We start from the raw sequence: 26830 nt of genomic DNA, 5'->3' as shown, positions 1-26830 counted from the left end.
AAAACATTTAATCTTTTTATTCAATTTTAGCACATTTTATTCCATTTACCAAGTTTTATTCATTGAACAGGTTTTATCTTGTAGAAAATCCTACTTCTTCTACCAGACTGTAAACTCCTTGAAGTAGGGAAGTATATCTTACTTACTTCTGTTTCCTGGACCTCACCCAGAATGTCTTGCACATGAAGGTACTCATTTGTTACATGAATGAATGGAATAAATGAGAAATATCTGTTTAATACATTGTCTTCTAATTGTCTTAGATTATTTATTTTGTCTCCTGAGATTGGAAATTTCAGGAAAGCAAAGCCTAAGCTGTCACATACTATTTTTGCACCTAATACCTGCTAATAAACTCTGAAGAATGGCCCACTTTATTAAATTATTTAACCTTTTGTTTTGAAAATAAGTTTAGATGAAATTATCTGAACATGATTTATTACCAAAACTAGTGGTTAACCTTAAACTATGAACAATGGTTTAAAGATTTTGCTTTTGTCTTTAGCCTCATTTTTGATAATAAGTGATTGTTACTTAAAGCCACATCACTTCCACTTACCACTTTGATACATACTTACAATGGACCAGGCATCCTTCTAGCTGCTGCTGCTGCTGCTAAGTCGCTTCAGTCGTGTCCGACTCTGTGCGACCCCATAGACGGCAGCCCACCAGGCTCCCCCGCCCCTGGAATTCTCCAGGCAAGAATACTGGAGTGGGTTGCCATTTCCTTCTCCAATGCATGAAAGTGAAAAGTGAAAGTGAAGTCGCTCAGTCATGTCCGACTCTTTGCGACCCCGTGGACTGCAGCCTACCAGGCTCCTCCGTCCATGGGATTTTCCAGGCAAGAGTACTGGAGTAGGGTGCCATTACCTTCTCCTCCTTCTAGCTAGTAAACTTTTAAAAAAGTCAAATTCCTTGCCTCCGTAGAACTTGCATTCTAATGTGGATGGTGGGAGAGGAAATAAGTGAAAATGATGTTGTTGTTCAGTTGCCCAGTCGTGTCTGACTCTCTGCTACCCCATGGACTGCAGCACACCAGGCCTCCCTGTCCCTCACCATCTCCCAGAGTTTGTCCAGGTTCATGTTCATTGCATCTGTGATGCCATCCAGCCGTCTCATCCTCTGACACCCTCTTCTCCTTCTGCCCTCGATCTTTCCCAGCATCAGGGACTTTTCCAATGAGTCGTCTTTAGGTGCTAATATATTTAGTATTGAAAAATAAAAAGAGAACAACAAAAAGACTTCATTGTAAAAGTGTCATTTTAGCAAAGACTTGAAGGAGACGAAGGAATGATCCTGTGGCTATCTCAGAATGAGAATTCCAGGCAGAAGCTAGAGCAAGTTTGGAGACCTGAGGAGGGTGTGCTCTTGGTATATTTACAGCACAAAGACCAAAACAGGGACTCTTTAGGAGACCTATATCAAAAGGGTGAAGTTAGTTTCTGACTTGGCAGAGTCGTAATGAGTTACAAACTGCATGTAAACCACTTATGGCAGTCTTGTACATATCAAATAATTGATAAATATCATTTATCATCATTATGTGAATTACATGAACTAGATTCTTAGAACATTGTGAGAAAAAAACACCATACGCTGAGTCTTTTTAGGTTGAAATCATGTCTGGGTCAGGCCTGCTTGATTCTAACACTTATACTAAATAATTATTTCCTCACCTAACTACTTGCCATCTATTCTTTATCTCTGGTAGATAACTATTTATTCATGTTTCTCAATAAAATTATTTAAAATGTGGTCCATGGAGCTTCTGTGAATGAGCTGAGGGAGTTTGAATCTGGCCTATCCAAATGCCCAGAGATATCTGGCGTGGGTTTGATCAACAGGCTTATTCAGTGCTGAGATGAGGCCCTGCTGCTCAGAACCCAGTGTTCCATATTCCCTTGGCGAGGGTTATGGTCGCTCTCATAGACTTAGGTCTTACAGATATCCCCAACGTGAGCCAAGTTCCCTTAATGGATGTGCTGGAATGAGCTCAGTGTTACAGAGTCAAGAATGTAATTTGAGCTGTGCCGACAGGAAACAAATTGATCATTTTGGCCCACATACCTGAATCTGAAGCAGCCCTTCCCCATAAGAGAAGACTTTCCAACATGATGCAGTTCAATTCACAAATGTTCCTGGATATGGAGTCCTAATTTAGATTTGCTGTTAAGCCCTTGAATATATTTTTGAATATGTCCTTTTAAATGCTCAATGGAAAGTGTGATGAGGTTCTCGTATGTATTGTTGCATGCATGATCCTTAGTGATATTCTTTTTTTTTCTTCCAAATTGTGAAAACACACACATCTAATTACCTTGCATTTGGAGAAAGAAAGGGAACTCAAAGTAGTCCCAAGATCTCTTGGAAGAGTTTGTCTGCCAAAGATTTCTGAGATTAATAGTTTAGAGTATAGACTTTGACACTTTGTTTCCTAAGCAACAGCAAAACATAGAGTAAAAATCAATTTCTGAAATCAAAACTAAGTACCTGGTTAAATTTGTTTCTATACCAAGCCAACTAAATAAAATGGAAAAGAAAATAGAATTGATTGGGTTTTCTTAAATTCTTTATTTGTAATTCATTACTTGTAATGAAGGGCAGACAGAAACACATACCCAAATATTTTCACTGTTATTAAAATGTTAAATGGTGTCAGAAATGGACAAGTGTGAAATTTCATTAGGAAAACGGCTATAGGTGAGAGGGAAGAGAAGAACAGAAGTTAGGTAGAGAAGGAATTAAAAAAAAATAGAAGTTTTGGCTAAATTGTCCTAGTTTCTGCTTCATTATTTTATACTTCATTTTTATGAAATCATTTTGTCTGTTTTAAAACCTATTTTTAAGAAAACCAAAAACATTGAAGATTTAGATGACAAGTATCCTTTTATATCTTGTTTTAACAACTTTATTGAGGTATAATGACATGATAATTTGCACATATTTAAAGTGTATAATTTGATAGATTTTGACATACATTTCCACCTGTAAATCTATCACTTTATCAAGATAGTGAAGATGTCTACCAATCCCTAAAATTTCCTTGTGCTCTTTCGTAAACTTTCCCTCCTTTTACTGTGTCCATTACCAGTCAACTATTAATATGCTTTCTGTCACGTAGATAGTTTACATCTTCTAGCATTTTATAAAAATGGAACCATAATGGAATCATCCGGTATATACTATTTTTGTCTGGCTTATTTCACTCAGCCTGATTATTCTGAGATTCGTCCATGCTTTTGCTCATACCAGTAGTTCATTCCTTTTTATTGCTGAGTAGTATTTCATCATATGAATATAACACACTTTATCTATTCATCTGTTGATGGACATTTGTTTTATTCCCAGTTTTTGGCTATTACAAATAAACTGTTATGAACTTTGTATACTATCTTTAAATCAGCATATGCTTTCATGTAACTTGGGTAAATGCCTAGGAGTGGAATTGCTAAGTCATGTTGTAGATACACATTTAACTTTTTAAGAAACTACCAAACTTTTCCAAAGTGGTTGGCACTATTTTCCATTCCCAAAGTGATTCTTCCATTTGACATTTACACAGTTGCCTCTCACTGGCTGGACATTTTCCTAAGTTCAGTTGGTAGTAAGAACATATCTGTTTCTTCTAGATGGACAACTGTCCTCACCATGATGATAACTCCCCAGGTTTGTACCTCTAGCTGTCATCTTCCTCTGGATCTTCAGCACTGCATTTCTAACTGCTAACTGTCTCATCATCTAATTTACTGGTACTTTTATGAGATTATGAAGATAGGGTCCTGGATCCATGCCCTAGCACAGTCCCCCTGAATTTTCTTTCCTTTAGTAGAACCCAGGATAGAACTACTTCCTGACATGATCTTGCCCTAGCATGAATAAAACCTTTCTTTATTTAACTCTCTTCAAATTCTATGAGGCAGAATGGAACTTTCACCAAGACTTCACTGAATACTTCCTCAGACATCAAAGGATAGGAACACAGAGAATAAGAAGAGGGTTTTCCAACAAATGCTGGAAAGAATGTGGAGATAAGGGAACCCTCTTGCACTGTTTTTGAGAATATAAATTGATAAAACCACTATGGGGAATAGTATGGAGATTCCTTAAAAAAAAAAAAAAAACTAGGACTAAAACTACGATATGACTCAGCAATCCCACTACTGGGCATATACCCTGAGAAAACCATAATTCAAAAAGATTCACGTATCCCAATGTTCACTGCAGCACATTTTTTTTTTACAATAGACAGGATATGGAAGCAACCTTGATGTCTATCAACAATTGAATGGATAAAGAAGTTGTCATACGTATATACAATGGAATATTAACTCAGTCACAAAAAGGAACAATTTTGAGTCCATTGAACTGACGTGCATGAACCTGTTATACAGAGTGAAGTAACTCAGAAAGATAAAAGCAAATACCATATGTTAATGCGTATATATGGAATCTGGAAAAATGCTACTAATGAACCTATCTGCAGGGCAGGGATAGACACAGACATAGAGAACAGACGTGTGGTCACAGCAGGGGAAGGGAGGGTGGGATGAATTGAGAGAGCAGCATGGACATACATACACTATCACGTGTAAAATAGGTAGCCTGTGGGAAGTTGCTGTATGACACAAAGAGCTCAACCTGGTGTTTGTGACAACCTAGGGTGGTGGGATGGGATGGGGGTGAGAGGAAAGTTCAAGACAGAGGGGATCTGTGTATACTTATGGCTGATTCACATTATTGTATGGCAGAAACCCAACATGACATTGTAAAGCAATTATCCTCCAATTAAAAATAAGTTAAAAAAAAAAAAAAGGCAGAGAGGGTTTTCTGATCCCTAACACAGGTCACAGGAGCTAAAGTCCCTGTCCCAAGGAGAGAAGACTGATACCAAAGGATAGGCACCCTGCCTCCGTAAGTCCCTGTCCCAAGGAGAGAAGACTGATACCAAAGGATAGGCACCCTGCCTCCGTCTGTGGTTAGGAGAGAGGGTTCTGAGGTAGATCTTAGCTGGATTCACACAGTGCCACTGCTAGCTGAGTGACCTCCAGGAAATTCCTTATCTTCTGAGTCTAGTTACGTGTACACTGGAGCCACATCATAGAATTCTTTTAAGATTGATTAAAATAGTAAATTAAGTATTGGACTCACATTAAATACTTTATGTTAAATCTGATGAGCATTTTAACCACATGAAATCCAACACAAGCCTCAGAATCTATGTGTACCTTGGCTCCAACCATCTTTTGAATCATACCTTTTCTTATAATCATTGATCTTATCTATTTCCCTATTATCATCCCTCTCTTAGCTTTACTACTTTTCCTAGCAGGTTTAAATCTGGTTGAAATTCATTATCATCACTTATGTTGCGTAAATGTTCAACTTTCTTTTTTATACCTCTTTCACTTTGTTCCTTGTTTTCACAGAATTCACAGTTCAGTAAGAAAATTATGTATTAAATAGATAACTGTAAATGTTGAAATGCTCAAGGACTTGGTTTGAGTTTTTTCACTAACTCAGCCAGTGATCATGTCTTTAAATACCAGTTATATGCCAGTATCTTCTTTGACATGCTAGACTTGTATATCCACTGGCTCACTTGATGTCTCCACTCAGATGTCTAAAAGATATTTCAAAATTAACATGTCCAGAACCAACCTTCTTATGTTTCTCAAGAAACCTGCTCTATCACATCCTCTGTTTCAGCCAGTGGTAAATGTAGCCGTCTAGTTGCTCATGTCAGTGAGTCTGGAGTCATTCTACCTCCCTTCTTTCTTTCATACCCACATCCAGTCTCTTAAAAATATATTAGGAACCCAGCCACTGTTTTTTTTTTTTCCATGTGCATTAGTTTTGTCTAAGCTACCATTACCTTTGAACTTGATAATTGCAATAATTTCTTAATTATTATCTCTGCTTCCAGCTTTGACCCCCTACAGTCAAAACTTTCAAGACAGCAGCAAGAATGATCTTATTAAAACATCAGTCATATCATGTCACTCCTCTGAAATTGCTTCCAACCTCATTCCGAGCAAAAGCCCACGTGCCCGCAATAGCTTATGAGGCTTGCAAATTTTCCTTTCCACTCTGCCTTCACTTACCTCCCTACTTTCTGGTCTTATTTTATACTATCTTTCTTCTCAATCTGCTTCAGCCACCTTGGCCCTCATGTTGTTGTCAAACAAGCTATCCATAGTCTTTCACATAGAATGGTCATTTCTCGTGCTGGCTTATTCTCATTTCCTTAAAATCTTTATTCAGGAGTGACTTTTTTCAGGAGGTTTACCTCAACCAGTCTGTCAAATAATTTCATCACTCCAACACTTTTTATGCCATTTATCTGTTCTATTTTTTCTTTATATATCAATATTTAATAGATGATATGTATTGCTGTTTATCATTATTTCCTCCCCACACTGAAATATAAGCTCCATGAGGCAGGAATTGTTATCTGTTTAGTTATCATATTCCCATTGCTGAGAAACACAGTGGATGCACAGTAACACTCAAAAGTGTTGAATAAATGAATAAATGGAGAAAAGTTTTTATTTTTATTTTTTCACTGCATTGCTTACTTGACACATATACCCATTTTTTCCAGAGTCATCACAACTTGAACATATCTAAAAATTTAAAGACATCATTACCCCTTTCACTTTTTATATGGATATAGAAATCCCCAAGGCAGAGGTTAAGCCTCCTAGAATACACTGAAGTAGAAAATATCAACAATACTTCCTTTAAAAAAATCCTTTGCTTTAGGGGAGCTTACAAAGAAAATTTAGAACCCTCACATGGACTCTGTTTACCATGAGGAATAATCAACAGATTATGTTCAATCTTTGAGAAATCATTTAGTTAAAATTTCATAAGAGACTGTAAAGAATACCTAAAATTATAATGAGACAAGGGGAGAAATAGAAAGTGTAGTGAAAGGAGGAGTCCAGCTAAAGCAAATGCTTTCTTTGTCCTAGAAGTTATCTCTGAGTTCCCTGGGCTTGAATCCTTAACTACTTTTGACTTCAATTTCTCAGCCTTTAAAGCACCTGTCACATTTTTACAGATTCTGTCTCCTCAGTTATTTCTTTTCCATTCAATCCTTTAGCAAATTGTTTTAGAGCACTTATTATGTTCCAGGCACTTTGTTAGACATGGGGATACAATCATGAAACACAAGCATGGCCCCCTACTCTTTCAAGAATGTTCCACAAGGAAAGAAAAGGAAAATTATATATATATATACACTAAATAGATCATTGTCAATGTGACAAATGTAGTGAAAAGTCATGTATTGTGTTTGGAGAAGGAAATGGCAACCCACTCCCATATTCTTACCTGGAAATCCTATGGACAGAGATCCTAGTGGGCTACAGTCCATGAGGTCACAAAGAATTGGACATGACTGAGCGACTAAATAGCATGTATTGTGTTATGAGAGTGAATCAGGGATCCAAGTCTTATCTAAGGTGTTAAAAAAGAATGTTTCTTATATTGCTTCTTGCCTTTTTCCTACCATCATCCCCCTAACTAAAACCATCATTACCTCCGTTTTTCTCCTGACTCTCCACCTCCGACCGTGTTTGTCACAATTAAGGCTTTATTGGCATTGTCTAACTACAGTATGGCTACAACCTTTTCTTCTTCATTCCCCACTATTCCTCAAACACATCTCACATTTTCCAAACTTTTTACTTTTACTCCTGCTGTTTCAAGTAATAAATGTACTTTGGTTTTGATCTGTTTTCTAAGTGTCAACTCAAATTTTTCTTTCACTGTCTCCTCCATTCCAGCACATGGGCTAATAAATATTATCTGAACTCATACCGATTCCCCCTTCTTCATTTATTTCTATTTTATCACAAGCTACTGCATGCTATTTTTGTACTGTTACACTCTTTCTTATGACTAGAAAAGTTTTGAGAAGAATCAAGGGAAGGGCTAACTATGATTAAGTTACTTGATTTCTTTAAAATGTCGTTTTCTAATATGTAAAAGGAAGATAATATTATCTGACTCAGAGATTTCTTGAGATGATCAGATGAGGTGAGAATATTTCCTCAAGTGTGGTTTACTTAAGATGTCACATGGCAAATATTTTAAAAATATTTTAATTTAAATTAGACAAGAAAAATTAGATCTAGTATATAAACCATCAATTATCTTTTCAACTAGACTTTATAAATTACTTCTGGTTTTTATTTTACTTTTTAATCTTATCAATAATCATGTATTATTTCTGTTGCTGATTACTTATAGAGAATGAGTCTTACTTTTGTTCATTCTGGTGATAAGTTTATTTAAAATAAATTTATTTAAATAAAAGATGAGTCAAATTAAAATTGAAAATAACTTTAGTAAACAATAGAAGTAGTATGTGAATATGTAAAAATGGATAGGTTAAATAAATACTGAGGTAAGCCATGTTAGGTAGTTTTGTGGGCAAAATAGTTTATATACCTTTAAGATGAAATACTTTATAATTTCATGTAAAGATGCTTAAGTAAATCAGCTGACATAGAGGAGGCACCTAGCGAGCTGGTCTCCTTTATATTCTTTAAGCTGGAGAGAGGTTACAATTAATATCAGGAATATTTTCAGTAACACTTTCTGCAATTGACATTTGCACTGAGGATTTCAGCAGCTGCTGTTTCTGTTTTATGTAGGAGGCAAGATGGAAAAGGAATAGATTGTGTGTTTTCATTCATGGGTCTCCTTTTTAAGGAAATGAAAGGAGTTACTTGTTTATGAATATGGTTTTCTATATTAAATTTTGTAAAAGATCGCCTGTGTCTATCTGTAGAAGGGCTGGAATTACAAGGTGATAAAAAGGACAGTTGATAGGCCACAAATCAAGTCTCATTGATTTCTCTTTTGAAATGTTATTTTTCAAAGTACTTTGAACCCTTCTAATGGTGACTTTGATTTATCTCTTAATGTATGAAGATGAATGTGAGGTAAAAATACAAATAAAAGGTAATAATAAATGCTTAATGTGTGTCTCTATAATGCCTTCCTTTCTTCTCCCAGGAGTATGAAGCAATTTAATTCAAGTGATATGCTCATTCATTTGTTCATTCATTCAGCAAGTAACTATTAAATTATTCAAATATGTTTATTGAGTGCCTGCCATGTGCGAAGGGCTATGTAGATCTCTGAGGATACAAAAATAAATAAGGGATTTCCTTGAATTGTTCAGTCATTTAGGGAGAAATATTTAAGTTCAATGTAATCACAAATGAATGTCATAAGAGCCAAACCTGAGATGTGTACAGTGCAACAGGAAATGTTAGTTTTGGTGCATTAGTACAAATTGGCTCTGCCTTGAGAGATCAGGAAAAGTTTCACAGAAAATTGTTGAGCCAAAACTCAAAAAATGTATAAAGATTTGTCATATGTAGAATGACCAAAATGAGCAGGAAATGAGGTGGGCAGTTAAGACTGCAGGCAGAGAAAACAGCAAGTACCAAGACACAGTTACATAGAATGTGTCTGGGAAATGGAAAATACTTTGGTGAAGACCCAAAAGACGATATGGCAAGAGGATAACTTCATCAAAAATAGTCATTGAACTTAAAAGATCATTCTCGTCTTGGTGCTCTGTGATGATCTAGAGGGGCAGAGATGAGAGGGGATATATGTATATGTATAGCTGATTCACTTGTTGTACAGCAGAAACTAATACAGCATTATAAAGCAATTATACTCCAATAAATAATAATAATATAAAAAAAGAAAAGAAAGAAAGATATTTCTTTATGTCTAAAAGGAAAAAAAGACCATTTTCTTACAGATCAATTTTTGGATCTTATTATCATGGACTAACAGATTATTTGAGTTTAAGGTGACTTTGGAAATTAATTACATAGTACTATATCCAGAGGTAAAACAATTGGTAAAAATGAAAATTAAAAAAAACTAAAAGCACCGACTCTCAAATTAGCACCCCACTTCCACAGATGAGAAAAATCCTGCTGTTGAGATAGCTAGAATACTGGACTGGATAACCGATCATAGTTGATAAGAAAGTTCCCAGAGTGCTCTGATTAGATGGGTGGTATTTAAAATGTCTCTGTTTGTGGCAAACTTTGGCAAGGCATATAAATTTCAAGGGACTGTATTGAATTCTCCATTACAAAATTACTCTATCCATGTTTTAGCATTATGTAGCTTTACCAAGAAAGCTGTCTTTGGTCTTGTTTTTTAATTGATTTTTGTATTCATAGGTCATAATTCTTGCATGTTCTTTTTGATACCCATTCTTTCTTGGCTGCTGTCTTGATGTTCTTTTACTTTGCTCCTCACTTTTACCCATTCAGTTATACATTCTTTTAATAGTTATTGCCATAGTGATCTATATTTCCAGTTGTAGCAAAATTTCATTGTAAGCATGTGGGCAAATCACAACATGTGGATTTAGAACTACTATATAAATCCAGGATCCATGTGAGTTTTTATTTTTATGAAAAATATGTAAAATGAAAAGAGGTTCTGAGAAGACTCTCAAAAAAACTATTTAGAAAGCTTAAGAAAATATTCATTTGGCTCAGAAAAGAGACACTTGTGAAATGGAAAGTCTTTAAGTTTATGAAAGATTTTTACAAGGGTTTGAAAACTGACATGTTTTCTGCACTAATGGAATAAAAAAATGAGGAAAGAACTTAAGAAGGTAGACTTCTTAACATTGAGGATGGTTGAATGCAATCACAAAAAAGAGTTAAAAAAAAAAAGACAAAACATTCTCTGCTTTATAATACTAAGCACATGTTCTCTGTCCAGACTATCATGGTTTCTTTTCTTTTTTTTGGAGGGGGGGGGCTTCCCTGAAGATTAGAGGATGAATAAAGAATAAAAACAACATTTTTATTGCACCCATACTGTGTGCCAAGTAGTGCTCTAAACAGTTTACTTATATTATCTCATTTGAGCCTTTTTATCAACACAATGGCATAGTTTCCATTATTACCCCAATTTTATAGGATCAACATTACTTGTCAAGTGACAAATGTGGTGGTGGTTGTCTATCTCATGTCTGACGTTAGCTAATTAATTATCATATGAGAATGACTTTTAAATAGCATTTTAATTAGGTGACTTCCTGGAAATCTTTTGCATGAAACATTTTATAATAAATCTTATACATACTGCTATCAGACATGCTTATTAAACACTAAAACCTCATATGTAGGCCTGTTAAGTTCTCCATGTTTTATTTGGGGATAGTGGGGGAGTGTTAAGTAACAGCCAAGCCAGTTTGATTCTGTATAAAATGATGGCCAGCGCAGTGATTTCTTGAGCAGACTGTGATATCCCAAGGGGTATATGGGACTCAATGGGTCCCCTTGGGGTAAGAGTGTGGGGATTAGATGCCCATGCAGGGCAAGAGAGATGACCTTAGGATCATCAAAGGAAGAAAAATGAAACTGAGAGCCCCATGTAAAACTGAAAACTTAAAAGAGTTCTCATTTAATGAGAGGACTTCTAAAAACTTCATACATTAGCCCAGGGAAGCAATAATGAAGAGTGTTTCTATTATGAATAGAAAAGGTGTGTGTGGAGGGAGGGGGTGGTGGTGGTCAATTTAACCTTTTATGTGGACAGAATAACACTAAGCCAAATATATTAAACATGAAACTGCTCCTAAGCTAGTGAAATCTCTGGGCACCTAGCAGAAGAATGTGCAAAATTATTCTGTAGCAACAATTATACAATCAAAGGGCCCTGGGGCTCCCACAGGAAGTACAAGCTTGCTGAAGAAGATCTTAGAATAAAACTGTACAGGGACATGCAGAAACTAGAGACTGGGAGGATTTGAAAAAGAAATATTTAGAATGCCTAGAAATGTAAATATGTATGTAATAATTTATTAAAAATAAACACTTTGTCGATAGGTAAAACAATAGATTCAAACTTTAGATAAAAATAATAAGGAGATTTGAGACTATAACCCTGAAAGTGGCACAAAGAAGGAAGGAGAAGAATAACAGGAAATATATGAAGCCATAGAATGGGTTATTTGAAAAGGTTCAGGAAAAATATAATAGGATTTTAGGAGGTGAGAACAGAGAGAATGAAGGGGAAGACATATTGGAAGAAATAATGACTGATTTTTCTTATAATTAATTGGATTCAAGAAACACAATGAATTCCAGGTAGAATTTTAGAAAAATATTGTATTGAAGCTACAGCTCAAAAAGATGAAAAGTCTTCAAACAAATCATAGAAAAGACGTATTCTTAAAATAGAGCAATTGGATTGACAGCAGACATCTTATAATAAAAAATGGACACCAGAAGAAGGTATGTGATAATATCTTCAAAATGCTGAGGGAAAATCATTGTCAATCTAGAAATCTTTATTTACCTATACTATCCTTCAAACTCTAAGGTGAATGTAGACATTTCAGGAAAAATATGAAAAGACTGAACATGTTTAACCATCACAGATTTTTGCAGAAATAGCTGTTAAAATATGTACAACAATAAAAAGGAAAACTCAGAGAGCTAGGATGCTAACAATCATGATGAGAAAATATATTAATAAACGTGGGAGTTATTTTGACTATTAGTTATAAACTAACAAATACTGGAGATAATAATGACGTGTTTGGTCAGAAATAGTACTACTGCAACAAAATAAAATTAAAATACTATCAAATAATAACACGGAATATTGGGTGTAATATTAAAATCACCAACTGTACAACTTTACAAAGATTAATTTGAAAAGTTAGGTCAAATGAAAAGGATGATTAGTGCTTCCACTTTCAATGTTTATTGTAAAGCACTGTAATCAAGATAATGTGGTATTAGCACAGGTAAATTAAAATAGATCAAAAAAGAACCCAGAAATAATTAAATGCACACTCATGTGATCTAGACATATAACTTAGGAGTTTTACAAGTCAGTGAGGAAAAGGAATAACATTTTCATATCTGAGCATAAATATATACATACATGATGGTGGTTTAGTTGCTTAGTCGTGCCCGACTCTTGCAATCCCATGGACTGTAGTCCTCCAGGCTCCTCTGTCCATGGGATTTCCCAGACAAGAGTACTGGAGTGGGTTTCCATTTCTTTCTCCAAGGGATTTTCTCAACCCAGGGGTCAAACCCTGATCTCCAGCATTGCAATCAGTCTTCTGCATTGCAGGTGAATTCTTTACCAACTGAGCCACAAGGGAAGCCCTTGTACATACATACATACATACATCTAGACAACTGGCCATGCATATGGGGGCAGGACAAACAGATTTCCATCTTACACCATAATTTCCTTTAAAAAATTGAAGACTTAAAAGAAAATATAAAATTATAAACTTGTATAGGGAAAAAAAATTAGATACCAAATGTACATACATAAAGGTAAACATTGACAAATTTTAGTGCATAAGAATATGCATGATGAAACAAATGGGATTAAAAAACAAGTCAGAGTTTGGGAGCAGATATTTTCAGTACATGTAACAAAGAATTAGTGTCTAGAATGCATAAAATATTTTTAAAAATCAGTAAGGTATAACCTAACTTAAAAATAAGCAAAGACTATGAATAGAAGGAAGTTCAAATAGACAATAAATATACGAAAAAAAAAAATGCTAGACCTCACCAGTAACTAAGAAAATACACATCAAAACTACAAGGAGAGCTTCCTTGGTGGTTCAGTGTTAAGAGTCTGCTTGGCAATGCAGGAGACACAGGTTCAATCACTGGTCCTGGAAGATCCTACATGCTGTGGAGCAGCTAAGTCCATGTACCACAGTTAATGAAACATAACTGCTGATCCTGTACACCCTAGAGCCCATGCTCCACAAGAAGAGAATCCACTTCAATGAGAAGCTGGTGCATTGCAGCTAAGAGTAACCCTTGCTAGCTGAAGCTGGAGAAAAGTCCACACAGCAGCAATTAAAAGTAAATAAATAAATAAAATTATTTTTAAAAAAACTATAAGGAGCAACATTGTACATTGTTTAACAAATTAATAGCTGATTATAATGTGTCATCTAGAATACAGAACTCATATAAACTACTAATAATGTCAATTTGGAAGAAATTTGTAACAAAAGTTCAAATTGTATACATCCTATTATCCATCAGTTGTATTTTTTTATTTTTAATTGGAGGATAACTGTTTTATAATATTGGATTGGCTTCTGTTATGTATCCACAGGAATCAGCCGTTGGTGTACACCTATCCTCTTCCTCTTGATCTTCCCTTCTATCTCCTACCCCATCTCACCTAGCCAGTCACAGAGCACTGGGGGAGGTCCCTGTGTCCTACAGAAAATTCCCACTGGCTATCTATTTTACATATGGTAATATATATGTCACCATGCTACTCTCTCAATTTGCCCCATCCTCTCCTAACCTGCCTGTGTCCACAAGTCTGCTCTCTGTGTCTACATCTCCATTGCTGCCCTGCAACTAGGTTCATCAATGCCATCTTCCTAGATTCTATACATGTGCGTTAATATACAATATTTGTTTTTCTCTTTCTGACTTACTTCACACTGTAAAACAGGCCCTAGGTTCATCTACCTCATTAGAACAGACTCCAATGCATTCTTTTTCATGGCTGAGTAATATTTCATTGTATATATGTACAACTTCTTTATCCATTCATCTGTCAATAGACATCTAGGTTGCTTCTGTGTCCTAGCTCTTGTAAACAGTGTTGCAATGAACATGCATCTCTGTCAATTGTGGTTTTCTCAGGGTATATGTCCAGTAATGGGATGGTTGAGTCATATGATAGTTCTGTTCCTAGTATCAGTTACATTTTGAAGTATCGACTCTTTTAAAATTGCATCCTTAAAAAACTGGGAATAGAACTGCCATATGACCCAGCAATCCCACTGCTGGGCATATACACCGAGGAAACCAGAATTGAAAGAGACGCGTGTACCCCAATGTTCATCGCAGCACTGTTTACAATAGCCAGGACATGGAAGCAACCTAGATGTCCATCAGCAGACGAATGGATAAGGAAGCTGTGGTACATATACACAATGGAATATTACTCAGCCATTAAAAAAAATACATTTGAACCGGTTCTACTGAGATGGATGAAACTGGAGCCCATTATACAGAGTGAAGTAAGCCAGAAAGAAAAACAACAATACAGTATACTAATGCATATATATGGAATCTGAAAGATGGTAACGATAACCCTATATGCGGGACAGAATGAGAGACACAGATGCATGGAACAATTTTATGGACTCTGAGGGAGAAGGTGAGGGTGGGTCGTTCTGGGAGAATGGCATTGAGACATGTGTATTGTCATATGTGAAACAGAGCACCATTCCATGTTCGATGCATGTGACAAGGGCTCGGGGCCGGGGCAGTGGGATGATCCAGAGGGATGGGAGGGGGAGGGAGGTGGGTGGGGGGTTCGGGAAGGGGAACACATGTAAACCCATGGCTGATTCTTGTCAATGTATGGCAAAAACTATTACAATATTGTAAAGTAATTAGCCCCCAAGTAAAATAAATAAATTTATAAATAAAAAAAATAAAATAAAATAAAATAAAAAAAAAATAAAAAAAAAATAAAAAAAAAAAAAAAAAAAATAAAATTGCATGTGTTTAAATAAAGTAGAAGAATGTTTCTTGAACATTATTTTGAGATGAATTTGAGGTAGAGTGGATTGAGGTGGGAGATTTTGATTATATTATGAAGACTTTACTTATTTAAAATGAATGAATCAAATATGGCAGTATGTTAACATTTATTAAATTTAGGTGGTACGTACATGTGTGTCGTATTACTTTCTTATGTCTCTTGGTGCCTAAATATATAATGATTAAACATTTAAAGGAAAGGAAGGTGAGAAATTCAAACACTAAAGAATGATTTTGATGATTTTGAGAACAGAAGAAAAGAAGCAGACTTAGCCTATTATAATTAGAGTTAGTGGGCTTATTCTTTGTAGTGGCTCAAACATTTTTTCACACTTATCCATGACTGGTTCATTCTTTGAGACAGAAATCCAACTAATTGCAACTGGGCCAGTGGTTGTTATGTTTATATACAAACTAGAGTGACCATTTTTCCTGTTGTCCATACAGATAAAACATGCTGAAAGAGTGAGCTGTTCCTTTGCTTTTTACGTACATTGACACTAATTATTGCACTTTTCCAGCTGATATTCATTATTGGGCTTATATAGAAACCAAAAAGCAGTAATTTTCTTTCTGAACTCCCACATTATTTTTCACACATCTGTTGTTATGCCATTCTGCATTGAAATTTATTGTTTCATACATCTATGTCCCCAACTCTATATGACTCCTTGAGAGGAGGGTTTTTATCTTATTCAGTTCCATTTTTGTGAATAACTATAGCTTACCTTTTTAATCATATAAGTAACAACATGGATATATTCTCATGGTAGAAGATACAAATGTTACACAACTATACAGACCAAACTGTAACTGTTTTTATCCTCCCCATTCACTACCATCTATAGAAGTAACTAACATCAACATTTTGACATCCCTGCGAATTAAAGTTAAATATTATGTTTATCTTCTTTTAGTCATAAATTCTATGTAACATGTTCTTGACCCCTGCTGTTTGATAATAGACTAATAAAGGATATTAAGGGCTATCAAAAATGTATATCATATATACAAACAAATCAAACAAATATTTAAATGTTCATTAGTTTTGTACATTAACTTTTTATGTTTCCAACATATATTTTCTTTAGTATATACCATACACCTAACCTACATAGCTTTTCAAGCTACCAGATATTAGTTTAGGGCTTAATATTTACTGGTTTTATAATTATCTATGATTTATTTAGATGCCTTTTAAAAGAAAATCATGTGTGTACTAGGCAGAACATGTTGTTGTATAATCTTAATGGCTTGATTTAAATATTGCATTTACCTTGAGAATTCAAAGGAGACTCACACAGTGTGTGTGTTGAGGCATGAACCAAAAGCTGCTTAAAAGGATTAATGTTGCATCTCAAACTCAGCTGCACTGGTAGGTTTCTGTCATATGAGAGGTATTAAAAATGAAATTATAAAGGAAAAGGTCTGTCCAGGTACTGATGATATACAGATGGAAAGCATCTGAAAAACTTGTTTTCCATACACAGAAGAGCTGCAAGTTATTTGTCTCAATCAGCAGAACAATGGTTAAAGACAATTAAGATTTATTTAGGCAGCTGCCACCTTCTTTGTAGCAGGCACACCTGCTCAGTGAGAGCCCAGTGAAGATGATTGTATAACTATGGTAATGGCTTCATTCCATCGACCTGACACCCATCTTTAAAAAACCATCTTTGACAACTGAAAATTGTAGATACGCTTTTAATGCCTCTTCTAGACTTTTCAAGTTTGTGGATTCTCTTACTTTGCCATAGACATAGTCAAAAAATATATTGTGAATACTTATATTGTTGAGCATTTGTGTAAGGTGACTGTGGCCCCTGACTACAGATGACCTATTTCACACTGCCTTCTATCTCTGAATGCCTATTCAAGGAACAATAGTTATTACTGTTATTTTTAAAGTTACATCTTAGCTGGTAGGCCCAATTTACTTTCTTAAGAGCTCCATCCTATAAAAGTTGATAAAGCTTCTAGGCAAGGTATGTGAAAAAGGTCATTAAATGTTCAATATAAAAGCAAAGGGCTTCCCTGGTGGCTCAGTGGTAAAGAATTTGCCTGCAATGCTGGAGACATCGGCTTTATCCCTGGATTGAGAAGATCCCCTGGAGAAGGAAATGGCAGCCCATTCCAGTATTCTTGCCTGGGAAATCCCAAGGACAGAGGAGCCTGGCATAGGGTCACAAAAGTGTTGGACACAACTTAACGACTAAACAACAAGAACTTAAAAGCAAAACTAACCAGCAAAATGGTCAAGCATTAAAAATCTCTCCACGACCCAATTTTAGTGACTTAGAAAATCTTAACTTACGAAGAAAGTACAAAAATTATTTTATGATTGGCAGTCCCATCAGAGTAAATTAACATTCTTTGATTTCCCATATGATATCAGTGATTTGAAAGCTCAATAGTTTTTTTCTCACCTCTTTATTGTTAAATTCCATCTTAAAATGTTAAAAACAGAAGTTCCTACTCATTAATTTAGGGACAATTGCTTCCCTCCTCTTTTTATCGACTTTATTCTGTTAACTGAATAGTCTTTTAACTACACAGCTTAGACAGACTCGTATGCAGGAATAATGAATACCTCTAACATCACAGCAATATTGGAGTAAATTGTGGTCCTGTTGAGTAACTCTTTGAAAGCTAAGCAGAAGTTATCATTTATATATTTGTTGGATTTCTGTGGCACTTTTTTTCCCCCAAAGAGTACAAGGTGTGATGTGGTGAATTTTGCACAAGGGTTGTCTAAAAGCGTCAAAAAGAAATGAAAGTAGAGTTCGTAGGAAGAACACAGAGGAAAAGTAACAGCTAATGGCAAAACCAAACCCCAGGTGGTGGTTAGGCGTGATGAAGAAGGTGGCAGAATCCAGGCTGAGTCATTTTACCAGAGCCTATGCCTCTGGTGAACACAAGACATTTCTTCTTTGTTGCAGGAAGGGGGACCCCTTCTAGGGCCCAAAAGGGGCTCTATCTAACACCTGGACACACATGCTGACAAAGCAAGAGAGTTTCCTGGGAAGGGGTGCCTGTATGGAGAGGAGGAGGGTCAGGGAACGCAGGAGAACTGCTGTGCCATGTGGCTCACCGTCTCGGGTTTTATGGTGATGGGATTAATTTCCAGGTTGTCTCTGGTCAGTCATTCTGACTCAGGGTCCTTCTGGATGGTGCACACGTTGCTCAACCAAGATGGATGCCAGCAAGAAGGATTCTGGGAGGTGGGAGGACACATGGAGTCTCCTTTTGACCTTTCCCAAACTTTTCTCATTAGTAATGGCTTATTAGTTCCATGTACCTTACCAGGACCTCTTGTAAAATCGCTCATGCCAACGGCCACTATGATGCCTGGCCCGGGCGGGTGGTTTCAGTCAGTGTTTCCCCATACTCACATGAAGACCCACAGACTCGGAATCAGAATTATAGATGCTGCAGGGCAGGAAAAATGTTCTGCCCAATTCTCTTCATTTACAGATGAGGCAAATCCAAGCGCAGGGGAAACATGGAAACGGTTTCAAAACAAAGCCAGGGTTAGAACCCAGATTATTTGTTGAATAACAAACATACACTGAATGTATTGTGCTCAACACTCTTCTAAGCACCAGGTTTCCTGTAGTGAGTTAACATGGACGTGAGTCTTGATCCTACACTGCCTTGTTCTATCTCCAGTTGCTTAGGAAGATGTTCAGTGTGCTTTATAAAACAGTTGAATGGAGACCCAGTCCTCTCGGGGGTAAACCTCAAGTGACAAGTGACTTATCTGAGAGAAGGGAGTTCTTTTCCATTTATTTGTAAGTGTTTCGATAGTGTCCTTGGTCAACAGGTGCTCCTAGGGCATGTCTAATTAGATCAGCTGGGAAACATTTATTGGATTGAGTCTCATTTGTATATCAGTGGAAGGAAGGTTTTCCTCACTGAGATGAACAGTTTATTTATTTTTGTCCTCTAGCAGGATGGACAATGGAGAAGGCAATGGCACCCCACTCCGGTACTCTTGCCTGGAAAATCCCATGGATGGAGGAGCCTGGTAGGCTGCAGTCCATGGGATCGCTAAGAGTTGGACACAACTGAGCGTCTTCACTTTCACTTCTCACTTTCATGCATTGGAGAAGGAAATGGCAACCCACTCCGGTATTCTTGCCTGGAGAATCCCATGGATGGAGGAGCCTCGTAGGCTGCAACCCATGGGGTCACTAAGAGTTGGACATGACTGAGCGACTTCACTTTCACTTTTCATTTTCATGCATTGGAGAAGTAAATGGCAACCCACTCCAGTATTCTTGCCTGGAGAATCCCAGGGACGGGGTAGCCTGGTGGGCTGCCATCGATGGGGTTGCACAGAGTTGGACATGACTGAAGCCACTTAGCAGCAGCAGCAGCAGCAGGAGAATATACAAAGTCTTAGCCATTCTCTCTCATCAGAAGACACACACTTGTCTCTTAAAATTGACTTTACCTTTAAAATGCCTCATAATAGTCTAAACCCTATGATAAGATAATTGAACCCTCATCAGATAATTGAAAAGGCTTTCTTGGTGGCTCAGTGGTAAAGGATCCCCCTGCCAATGCAGGAGATGCAGGTTCTATCCCTGGGTTGGGAAGATATCCTGGAGAAGGATGTGGCAACCCATTCCAGTATTCTTGCCTGGGAAATCCTGTGGACCGAGGATCCTGGCAGGCTTCAGTCCATGAAGTTGCAAGAGTTGGACACGACTAAGCAACTAAACAACAACCAAGATAATGGAAATTGGAATCACATGGTGGTAGAATTAAACTTGAGAATTCCTCAGAGGAGCCTGGTTTAAGACTTGCCATAAATCTTCCTATTCACATGTGGTATTAAATCCTCCATTTAACAATAGATATCACTACAAGAAAACTCTGGGGTTTTAAAAGAAAACAGGAGTAAATTGTTCTGTTTTAGTGTAAAGGTAGATTTAAGCCCCTCCCCACAACTCAGTCTTCAGGCAAAAAACCTGGACTTGTAAAAGCAGCCCAGGTGGTTTCAGCGGTGGAACCAATGAGTTTAAAAGCTGAGGACCTTCACTCTGGCATTTAGGGAATATACCTCATCCTGTTCGCCTCGCCGTTTGTCCTGGGGCCAACCTCCAAAGAAATATGTATATATATATATATATATATATTTTTTTTTTTTTTTTTTTTTTTTTTCTTGTAAGCTGTAGAGAAGACTGGTTGGGAGGCAGGGACAGGACTTTACGTGGACCCAGTGGACTTGAGGATTGGGGCAGAGGAAGGTCGCTTTGTTTCCAGTCCCGCTAACAGCCCTTTATTCTAGGGGCTTCGGGGCAGGCTCTCGGCTCTGGGGGACACCTGTCTGTGTCCGCAGGGCCGCGTCCCTGGTGGTCTCTCCCCTCCCGCGTGCCCTGCAGCTCCAGTTATTGGCCGCTTTACCTGCGGGGCTGGGTGTGGACGCGTCTTTGCGCGGCCACCGCCGCCAGCACGCACTGTCAAGGCAGAGGGAAGCCAGGCGAGGGGGGCCACTGCCTGGAGCCCAGGGCGACAGGACTGCGGCTTCCCTTCCTCCTGCCACGCGTGGAGTTTGGTGGTGAACAAGAGCCCAAGAACTGCAAGACGGATACTCAGCCGCCTGGATGCGCGTGTGCGCCGGCGGGGAAGGCAGCGCCCGCCCGCCCCCCTCGCGCGGACCTCCCGCGGGCGGGATGTGAAGGTACCTGCGGACTGGCCGGACCGGACTGCCTGCCCCCGGCCCCCTCCCTTCCTCCTCCCGCCCTCGGCCTCAGCTTGCCAGCATGAGAGGCACTGAGAAAGCAACAGCCTGCAAGTGACAGCTCCAGACCGATTCCCCCCCGCTCCAGATCTCCGAGCCGAGCTGGGAAGTTGATTGTGCAGCCGCTTCACCGCGAATCCCTTCCGTTGGCAGCGCTATGTTCGCCTCTATCTGGTATGCCAAGAAGCTGGGTCGCAGGTTCGTGCACAACGCCAGGAAGGCGAAATCCGAAAAGGTAGGGAATGCGTGGGGATGAAGATTACCTTTTCGGGTTTGCCAACTGCCTGCCCTGGACTGCTGATCTCGAGTACAGACGCAGTTTTTTTTTGTTTTTTTTTTTCCGCTTGGGATGCGAACCTGCCTCTCGCTGGCATGTAGTCCATACCGCTCACAGAAAGGGGGAACTCCTGAAGCCTGGCTGCCTGGGGCCGGGGGGGTGGGGGGCGGGGTGGTCAAGCAGAGTCATTAGCTATTCAAAATATTTGGTGAAATCGTCAATTGATGGTGTCTCAACCAGAGACTTGGTATTCCTTTAAATGGCACAGGGTGAAAGCAATTAAGCAGCTGAAATCTTTGCTTCTTCAGGGAGCTCTCTAGTAAACTTGTTGCTACCAGTGGATTATTTTTATGACTATAATGGTTGGTTCTGCAAGGGGCATGATAAATCCCTGAGCCTCCCTCCAATTCTTGCATCCTAGTGTATGTCATCGGAGCACATATTTGGGACTCTGCCTAACATTGACCAGACTCCACAGGGGTGCTTGCTATCTTTTCAAATCAACAAAGCGACCATTTCAAAAGTGTTTACAATGAACAAGAATTCTATTTATAATCACATAGTCCTGTCCACTTAGAGAATGGCTTTGTAATTTTCTTTTATTCAGCATGACTAGTTGTTTCTAGAGAAACTCTGTGTAGATCTGTCTCATGAGTTATCTTTCTCTAAGAAATTAACATGGCCTGTAAGTCCTCAGATACAAAACAAGCTCACGTCTCTAATTTGACTCAGGCTTTCAGAGGCATTGGCCAAATGGTCAGTGTTTAAGAAATCAGTATCCAATTTGGTGATGGGGAAACTTCCAAAGATAACATTTTGTGGAGCTGAGATTTTTCTATATTACTTTGAGGATGTGATGTTTGGCCCAGCATCCTTTCTGACTTAGATCTACTCTTGAGATTGACCCAGAGGTGGTTTTCCTGGCCTGTGGCACAGTCCTTGCTCTCAGCTGCAAAGATTGCTTCACTGTAACTTGCTATCTGTTCCTTCAGAGTGGGAATGCTGATAATATGAACAAGAATTCAGTGATAAGCCAAGATATGATTGTTCGTAGTGTGAGAAGAGAAAAAAAAAATCATTAGAGTTCTGATTTTAGGGTTGTAGCCTTTCAGAATGTCCAGATCTGAGGATCATATAATGTTGACAGACTTATTAAATAGCACTTGTGCTGGAAGTGTAGTAGAGGGAGACAAAGGTAGAGTAGAATTGATTCCTTTTTTCCCATGCATCACAGGTAAAATGATTACAAGCCTAATTATCATGTACTAGCATCATATATATTGGGTTTTGAGGGTTTTATCTTGTGTTGTTTCTCTTTTAAGGAAAGAGACTTGAAAGTGACTCTTTTATTGGAGCAAGTGCTTTGAAAAAGTACCTTCTTATGAAAATTATAGGTTGTTTGGATGAAGGGTCTGTCAGAGACCATGAATGGCTCTGAAAGCCACTGGAAGATAATGTGTTATGCCAAATTGGTATGCACAGAGAAGTTGAATCTCCCAGTGATACTTATTTCAGGCTTAGGCCTGAATGTGGAGAATGCTAGCTCAATGAAATTCAGTGTACAGAAACCAAAAGGATGTTAATCCAAGGATCTAACACAGACTTCTGCTTCTTGAGTGTGGGAAGAAGCTAGTTAGGGGCCTTCGATATCTCCATTTCATTTCTGTGAATAAGCAAGAAGAAACCGGGTGTGGGGTTAAGGGGTTTTAATGCTTTATCTTAGAGATAATATTTTGTCTTGCTCAGAAAGTGGGAAATCAGCATTAGAGAACTGGAGTTTTGCTCCCTGAGTGACGAAGACTGAAGGAAAAATTACTAACTCTAATGTCCTTGTGTTAGTCAAGGGAGCTAGAGGAGTTAATTCTGAACACTAAGTGATAACTAACATGAAAATAGCATCTCGATTTTTCTTTCATGGAATTTGTATTCACAGGGTTCCTGGAATAAATTAAAAGGTGTGCTGCCTTGAACAATGAACAAGGCCCTCAGTTGGTGCTTAGTGAATGGAAATAGTTTATTCTGAGTACTTTATTTTATCATACAGCTTATTTAAAAACCAACTATGTGAATTAGGTTTTGTCTAATGATTACAGTAATATACTTTAGCTGAGAAAGCAGTTAACAAATGATACTGCAAGCTGGATGAATTCCTATAATGTATTACTGTAACAGCAGAGATCACATAGTTGCAAATAGGAAGGGGAATATAAGACATTGCTGACTATTTGTTGTCATGCTTTATTATAAAAAGAAGGAAGAGGTATAAAGCAAGATGATGGTTGAATTTTATTTAGAAAATGACCAGTATACTTAAATGTGAAAGAACTATTGATAGATTCAGAGCAGATTTTAGCATTTAGGGGTATAAATTATATCAGAGACAGCCACTGTGATTTTGTTTTAGTACCTTCTATAAATTTGGGCTTCTTTTTGCAATAAGTAACAGTTTATTTTCTCCTCTTCTAATTAAAAAAACCTACACCCATCATAGCCTATCAGACCTACTTTAGCTTTCAGGTGTTGTTGGAAAGTATATTCCTCAAGGCTGGGGTTAATTGAAAAGCTAATTGGGAATGTGCAAGCCTAAATGCCATCCCTAAACAGGCAGTATGCCTTATTCATGGTTGCCTGGTCTACTGTTTTACCTCATCTAATGCCAGTAGAATTAAATAGCAGCATGGAATGTAGTAATAATGATAATAGCAATCACAACAGTAACAATATTAACGAGAGTCCCTCTTTATACACACATCATACAGCAGCTGCTTTAGGCCATGGAGTTGCACTTAATTCTATAAGGTAGACATGATTTTTCTTGAGTCCTAGAGAGAAGAGTAGTTTGCCCAAGGTCACAGAGTTTGTGGGAAGTATTAGTGCTAGGATTTGAAACTGAGTTTATCCAGGCTATTCTGAAAATGACTCTTTGAGTCCCTAGCCCTCTCTTCCATCCACCTATCATTCACCTGTCTTAATAAGTCATGAGGCTTACAGAATCAAAGTTATTGATCCTGTAACTCAACCCCCTTATTTCAGACAACACTGTGTCTAAGCTGTCTTCCATAGACAGTTGTCTGCCCTGTTATTAAAGACTTTACACTCTTTGTCCTCTGTAGATAAGTGTCTCAAGCTATCATCTAGGCACCCATTATTCCTTTTAACTAGCTAGTAATTGTTATATTATTGTAAGCTAAACAATGGTATTTGTATTCATTGTTTATCCTGTAAAAGCCAAAGATATCTTTTGTCAAAAAAAAAAAAAATGCTAGGCAACTGTAGATACACTTTTTAGAGTAAGTCAAAGATGTTAGCTAATTCACATTGTCATTGGACTAAAAAAGAAAAAAAGGCTCTTTGCTATTCTTTAAAAAGACAATATGTGCATACCAACAAATTCTGTGAATGAAATGATTTTTAATGTGATATGAAATCAAGACTGTCTGGCTGCAATAGAATACCTTCATTCAAATCTTTTTTTTTTGACCCTATGTAATTAATTCAGAAGTTAGTGTCTTGTATGCCTGTTTGCCACATTTCAAAACTTAAATTGCTTAATTTAGTCAGTCTCTAGATTGTATTACTTTAAAAGGGCAGCTTTAAGATAAATTGAACTGCAATTTCTGATGGCATAATCATATACAAGAGTATAAAATACTTGAAGTTGTGAACCTTCACTTCTGCATAGCTTTGCTTTTAATTTTTATATTTTTACTTTGAAGCATATGCCACGAAAAGGGAATGCATGATGCATTTAGAAAAGACTGGCATCAATATCCATCAGCTAATAGACACAACTGTGGATGAGCTTGACAGTGAAACATATCCTATGAGTAATGTAACTGAGCACGAATATTCTGACACTAAGCAATATTCACCTTGGAGAATTCTTTAAGGACCAGTTCACTGGTTCTAACCTCCTCTGCATCTAATCCAAACACGTCAATTTAACGTGAACTAAAATAAGGGGAAATGTAGTCATGAATTTGCTGTCAGTATGGCCAACAAAAGAGCCTACTCTCCTGGGTGATGCTGCTGGGGCAATAAAGAGCATTGGGCTTAAGGTGAGGAATTAGAGGGAATTATAGTCCCCTTCTTTATTATTTAGCCTGAAACCAGCTCTTTTCCAAATAGAAGTAACACCTGTGCTTCTGCAGAACCCCAGTGTCTCAGGATACCCTCCAATTTGCTTGCCAAGTCTACCTGGCCCATCGTGATACAGCCTCTGCTTTTTTTCCTGGCTTAAATCAGTATTCTGAACTATTTTCAAATTCCTGAATGTCTCTTGCTTTTTCTAGCTTCTCAGATTTTGCTTATCCGCTTTGACTGACTAGTGACCCACTAGCCATCTCCTGACTCTAAACTTAGATGACTTCATCATCACTAGGAAACTTTCCCTGGCCCCTTCAAGCCCGAGATGAATCTTCCATCGGTTCCTACAGCTGCTTGATATTAGCTGTTATCATCCATATTTCTCTGTGCTTCTCATTAGAAAGTGGATTCTATGAAATGAAGGACTATGCAGTATTTTGCACCATATCTCTGGGGCCTAAAAGAATGCCTGGAATATCTCATATCCTATTTCATCAACTGTAGGTTGTCCTCATTTGCAAGGTATATCATTATTTTCATCTATTACAAAGAAAAAAAAACTGTCAGTGCAACTATAACATATCAGCCACAAGATTTCAATGCTTTCAGAGATGTTAACATGTGGAAAAATAGTTTTTTTTAGAATCAATGAAATATGACATCACTGAAAAAATAATGAATGGGTTTATTTTGAGGATTAAATGAGTTAATATAAGTAAAATGTTCAAAGGTTATACTTGCTATCAAATCACTTATTTCTTTGCAAATCATAATAACAATTTGCATAGGGAAATCTATTAGACAGTTCTAAAATATACATTTTTTCCTGTGCTGATTGGAGTCAACCAGCATTATGTATATGGTTCTGGATTTAGGAAAGTAAATAAATAGAAAATGAAAAAGAAGGTTATAGAAGAAACTAATTAAAAGCCATAATCAAACTGGAGCCATTTAGGTTGCAAAAGAGAAATCTTTAAGAAGCCTCCTGGCTTCTCACTATGTATTTATATGTCTAAACAACAACAATAGTTAACATCTGTTGAATTCTTTCTGTGAACTGGGAACTGTGCTTATAGAAGGATCTAGTGAGAGCATCAC

General features: G+C 37.5%; 1 protein-coding gene across 4 annotated transcripts in view; it reads left to right on the top strand.

The window, feature by feature from the left end:
- The window catches only part of DLG2 (discs large MAGUK scaffold protein 2), a 2308738-nt gene that overhangs the window by 1222631 nt on the left and 1059277 nt on the right, over positions 1–26830 (top strand). The window contains exon 1 of one of the 4 annotated variants that reach the window (XM_081536919.1): positions 21295–21604. The exons of the other annotated variants lie outside the window; for them this stretch is intronic. Coding sequence (XP_081393045.1) covers positions 21527–21604 — 78 coding nt within the window. The 5' untranslated portion in view covers positions 21295–21526. Of the gene's footprint in view, positions 1–21294; positions 21605–26830 lie in introns of those variants that run through there. 4 annotated transcript variants of the gene reach the window in all.

The sequence above is a fragment of the Giraffa tippelskirchi genome, chromosome 10 (genome assembly GCF_054371585.1).
Source record: "Giraffa tippelskirchi isolate mGirTip1 chromosome 10, T2T-mGirTip1v1.2.pri, whole genome shotgun sequence".
Classification (NCBI taxonomy): Eukaryota; Metazoa; Chordata; class Mammalia; order Artiodactyla; family Giraffidae; genus Giraffa; species Giraffa tippelskirchi.
Note: the sequence above shows the minus strand (reverse complement) of the source record. Positions and strands in the feature narration are given on the sequence as shown.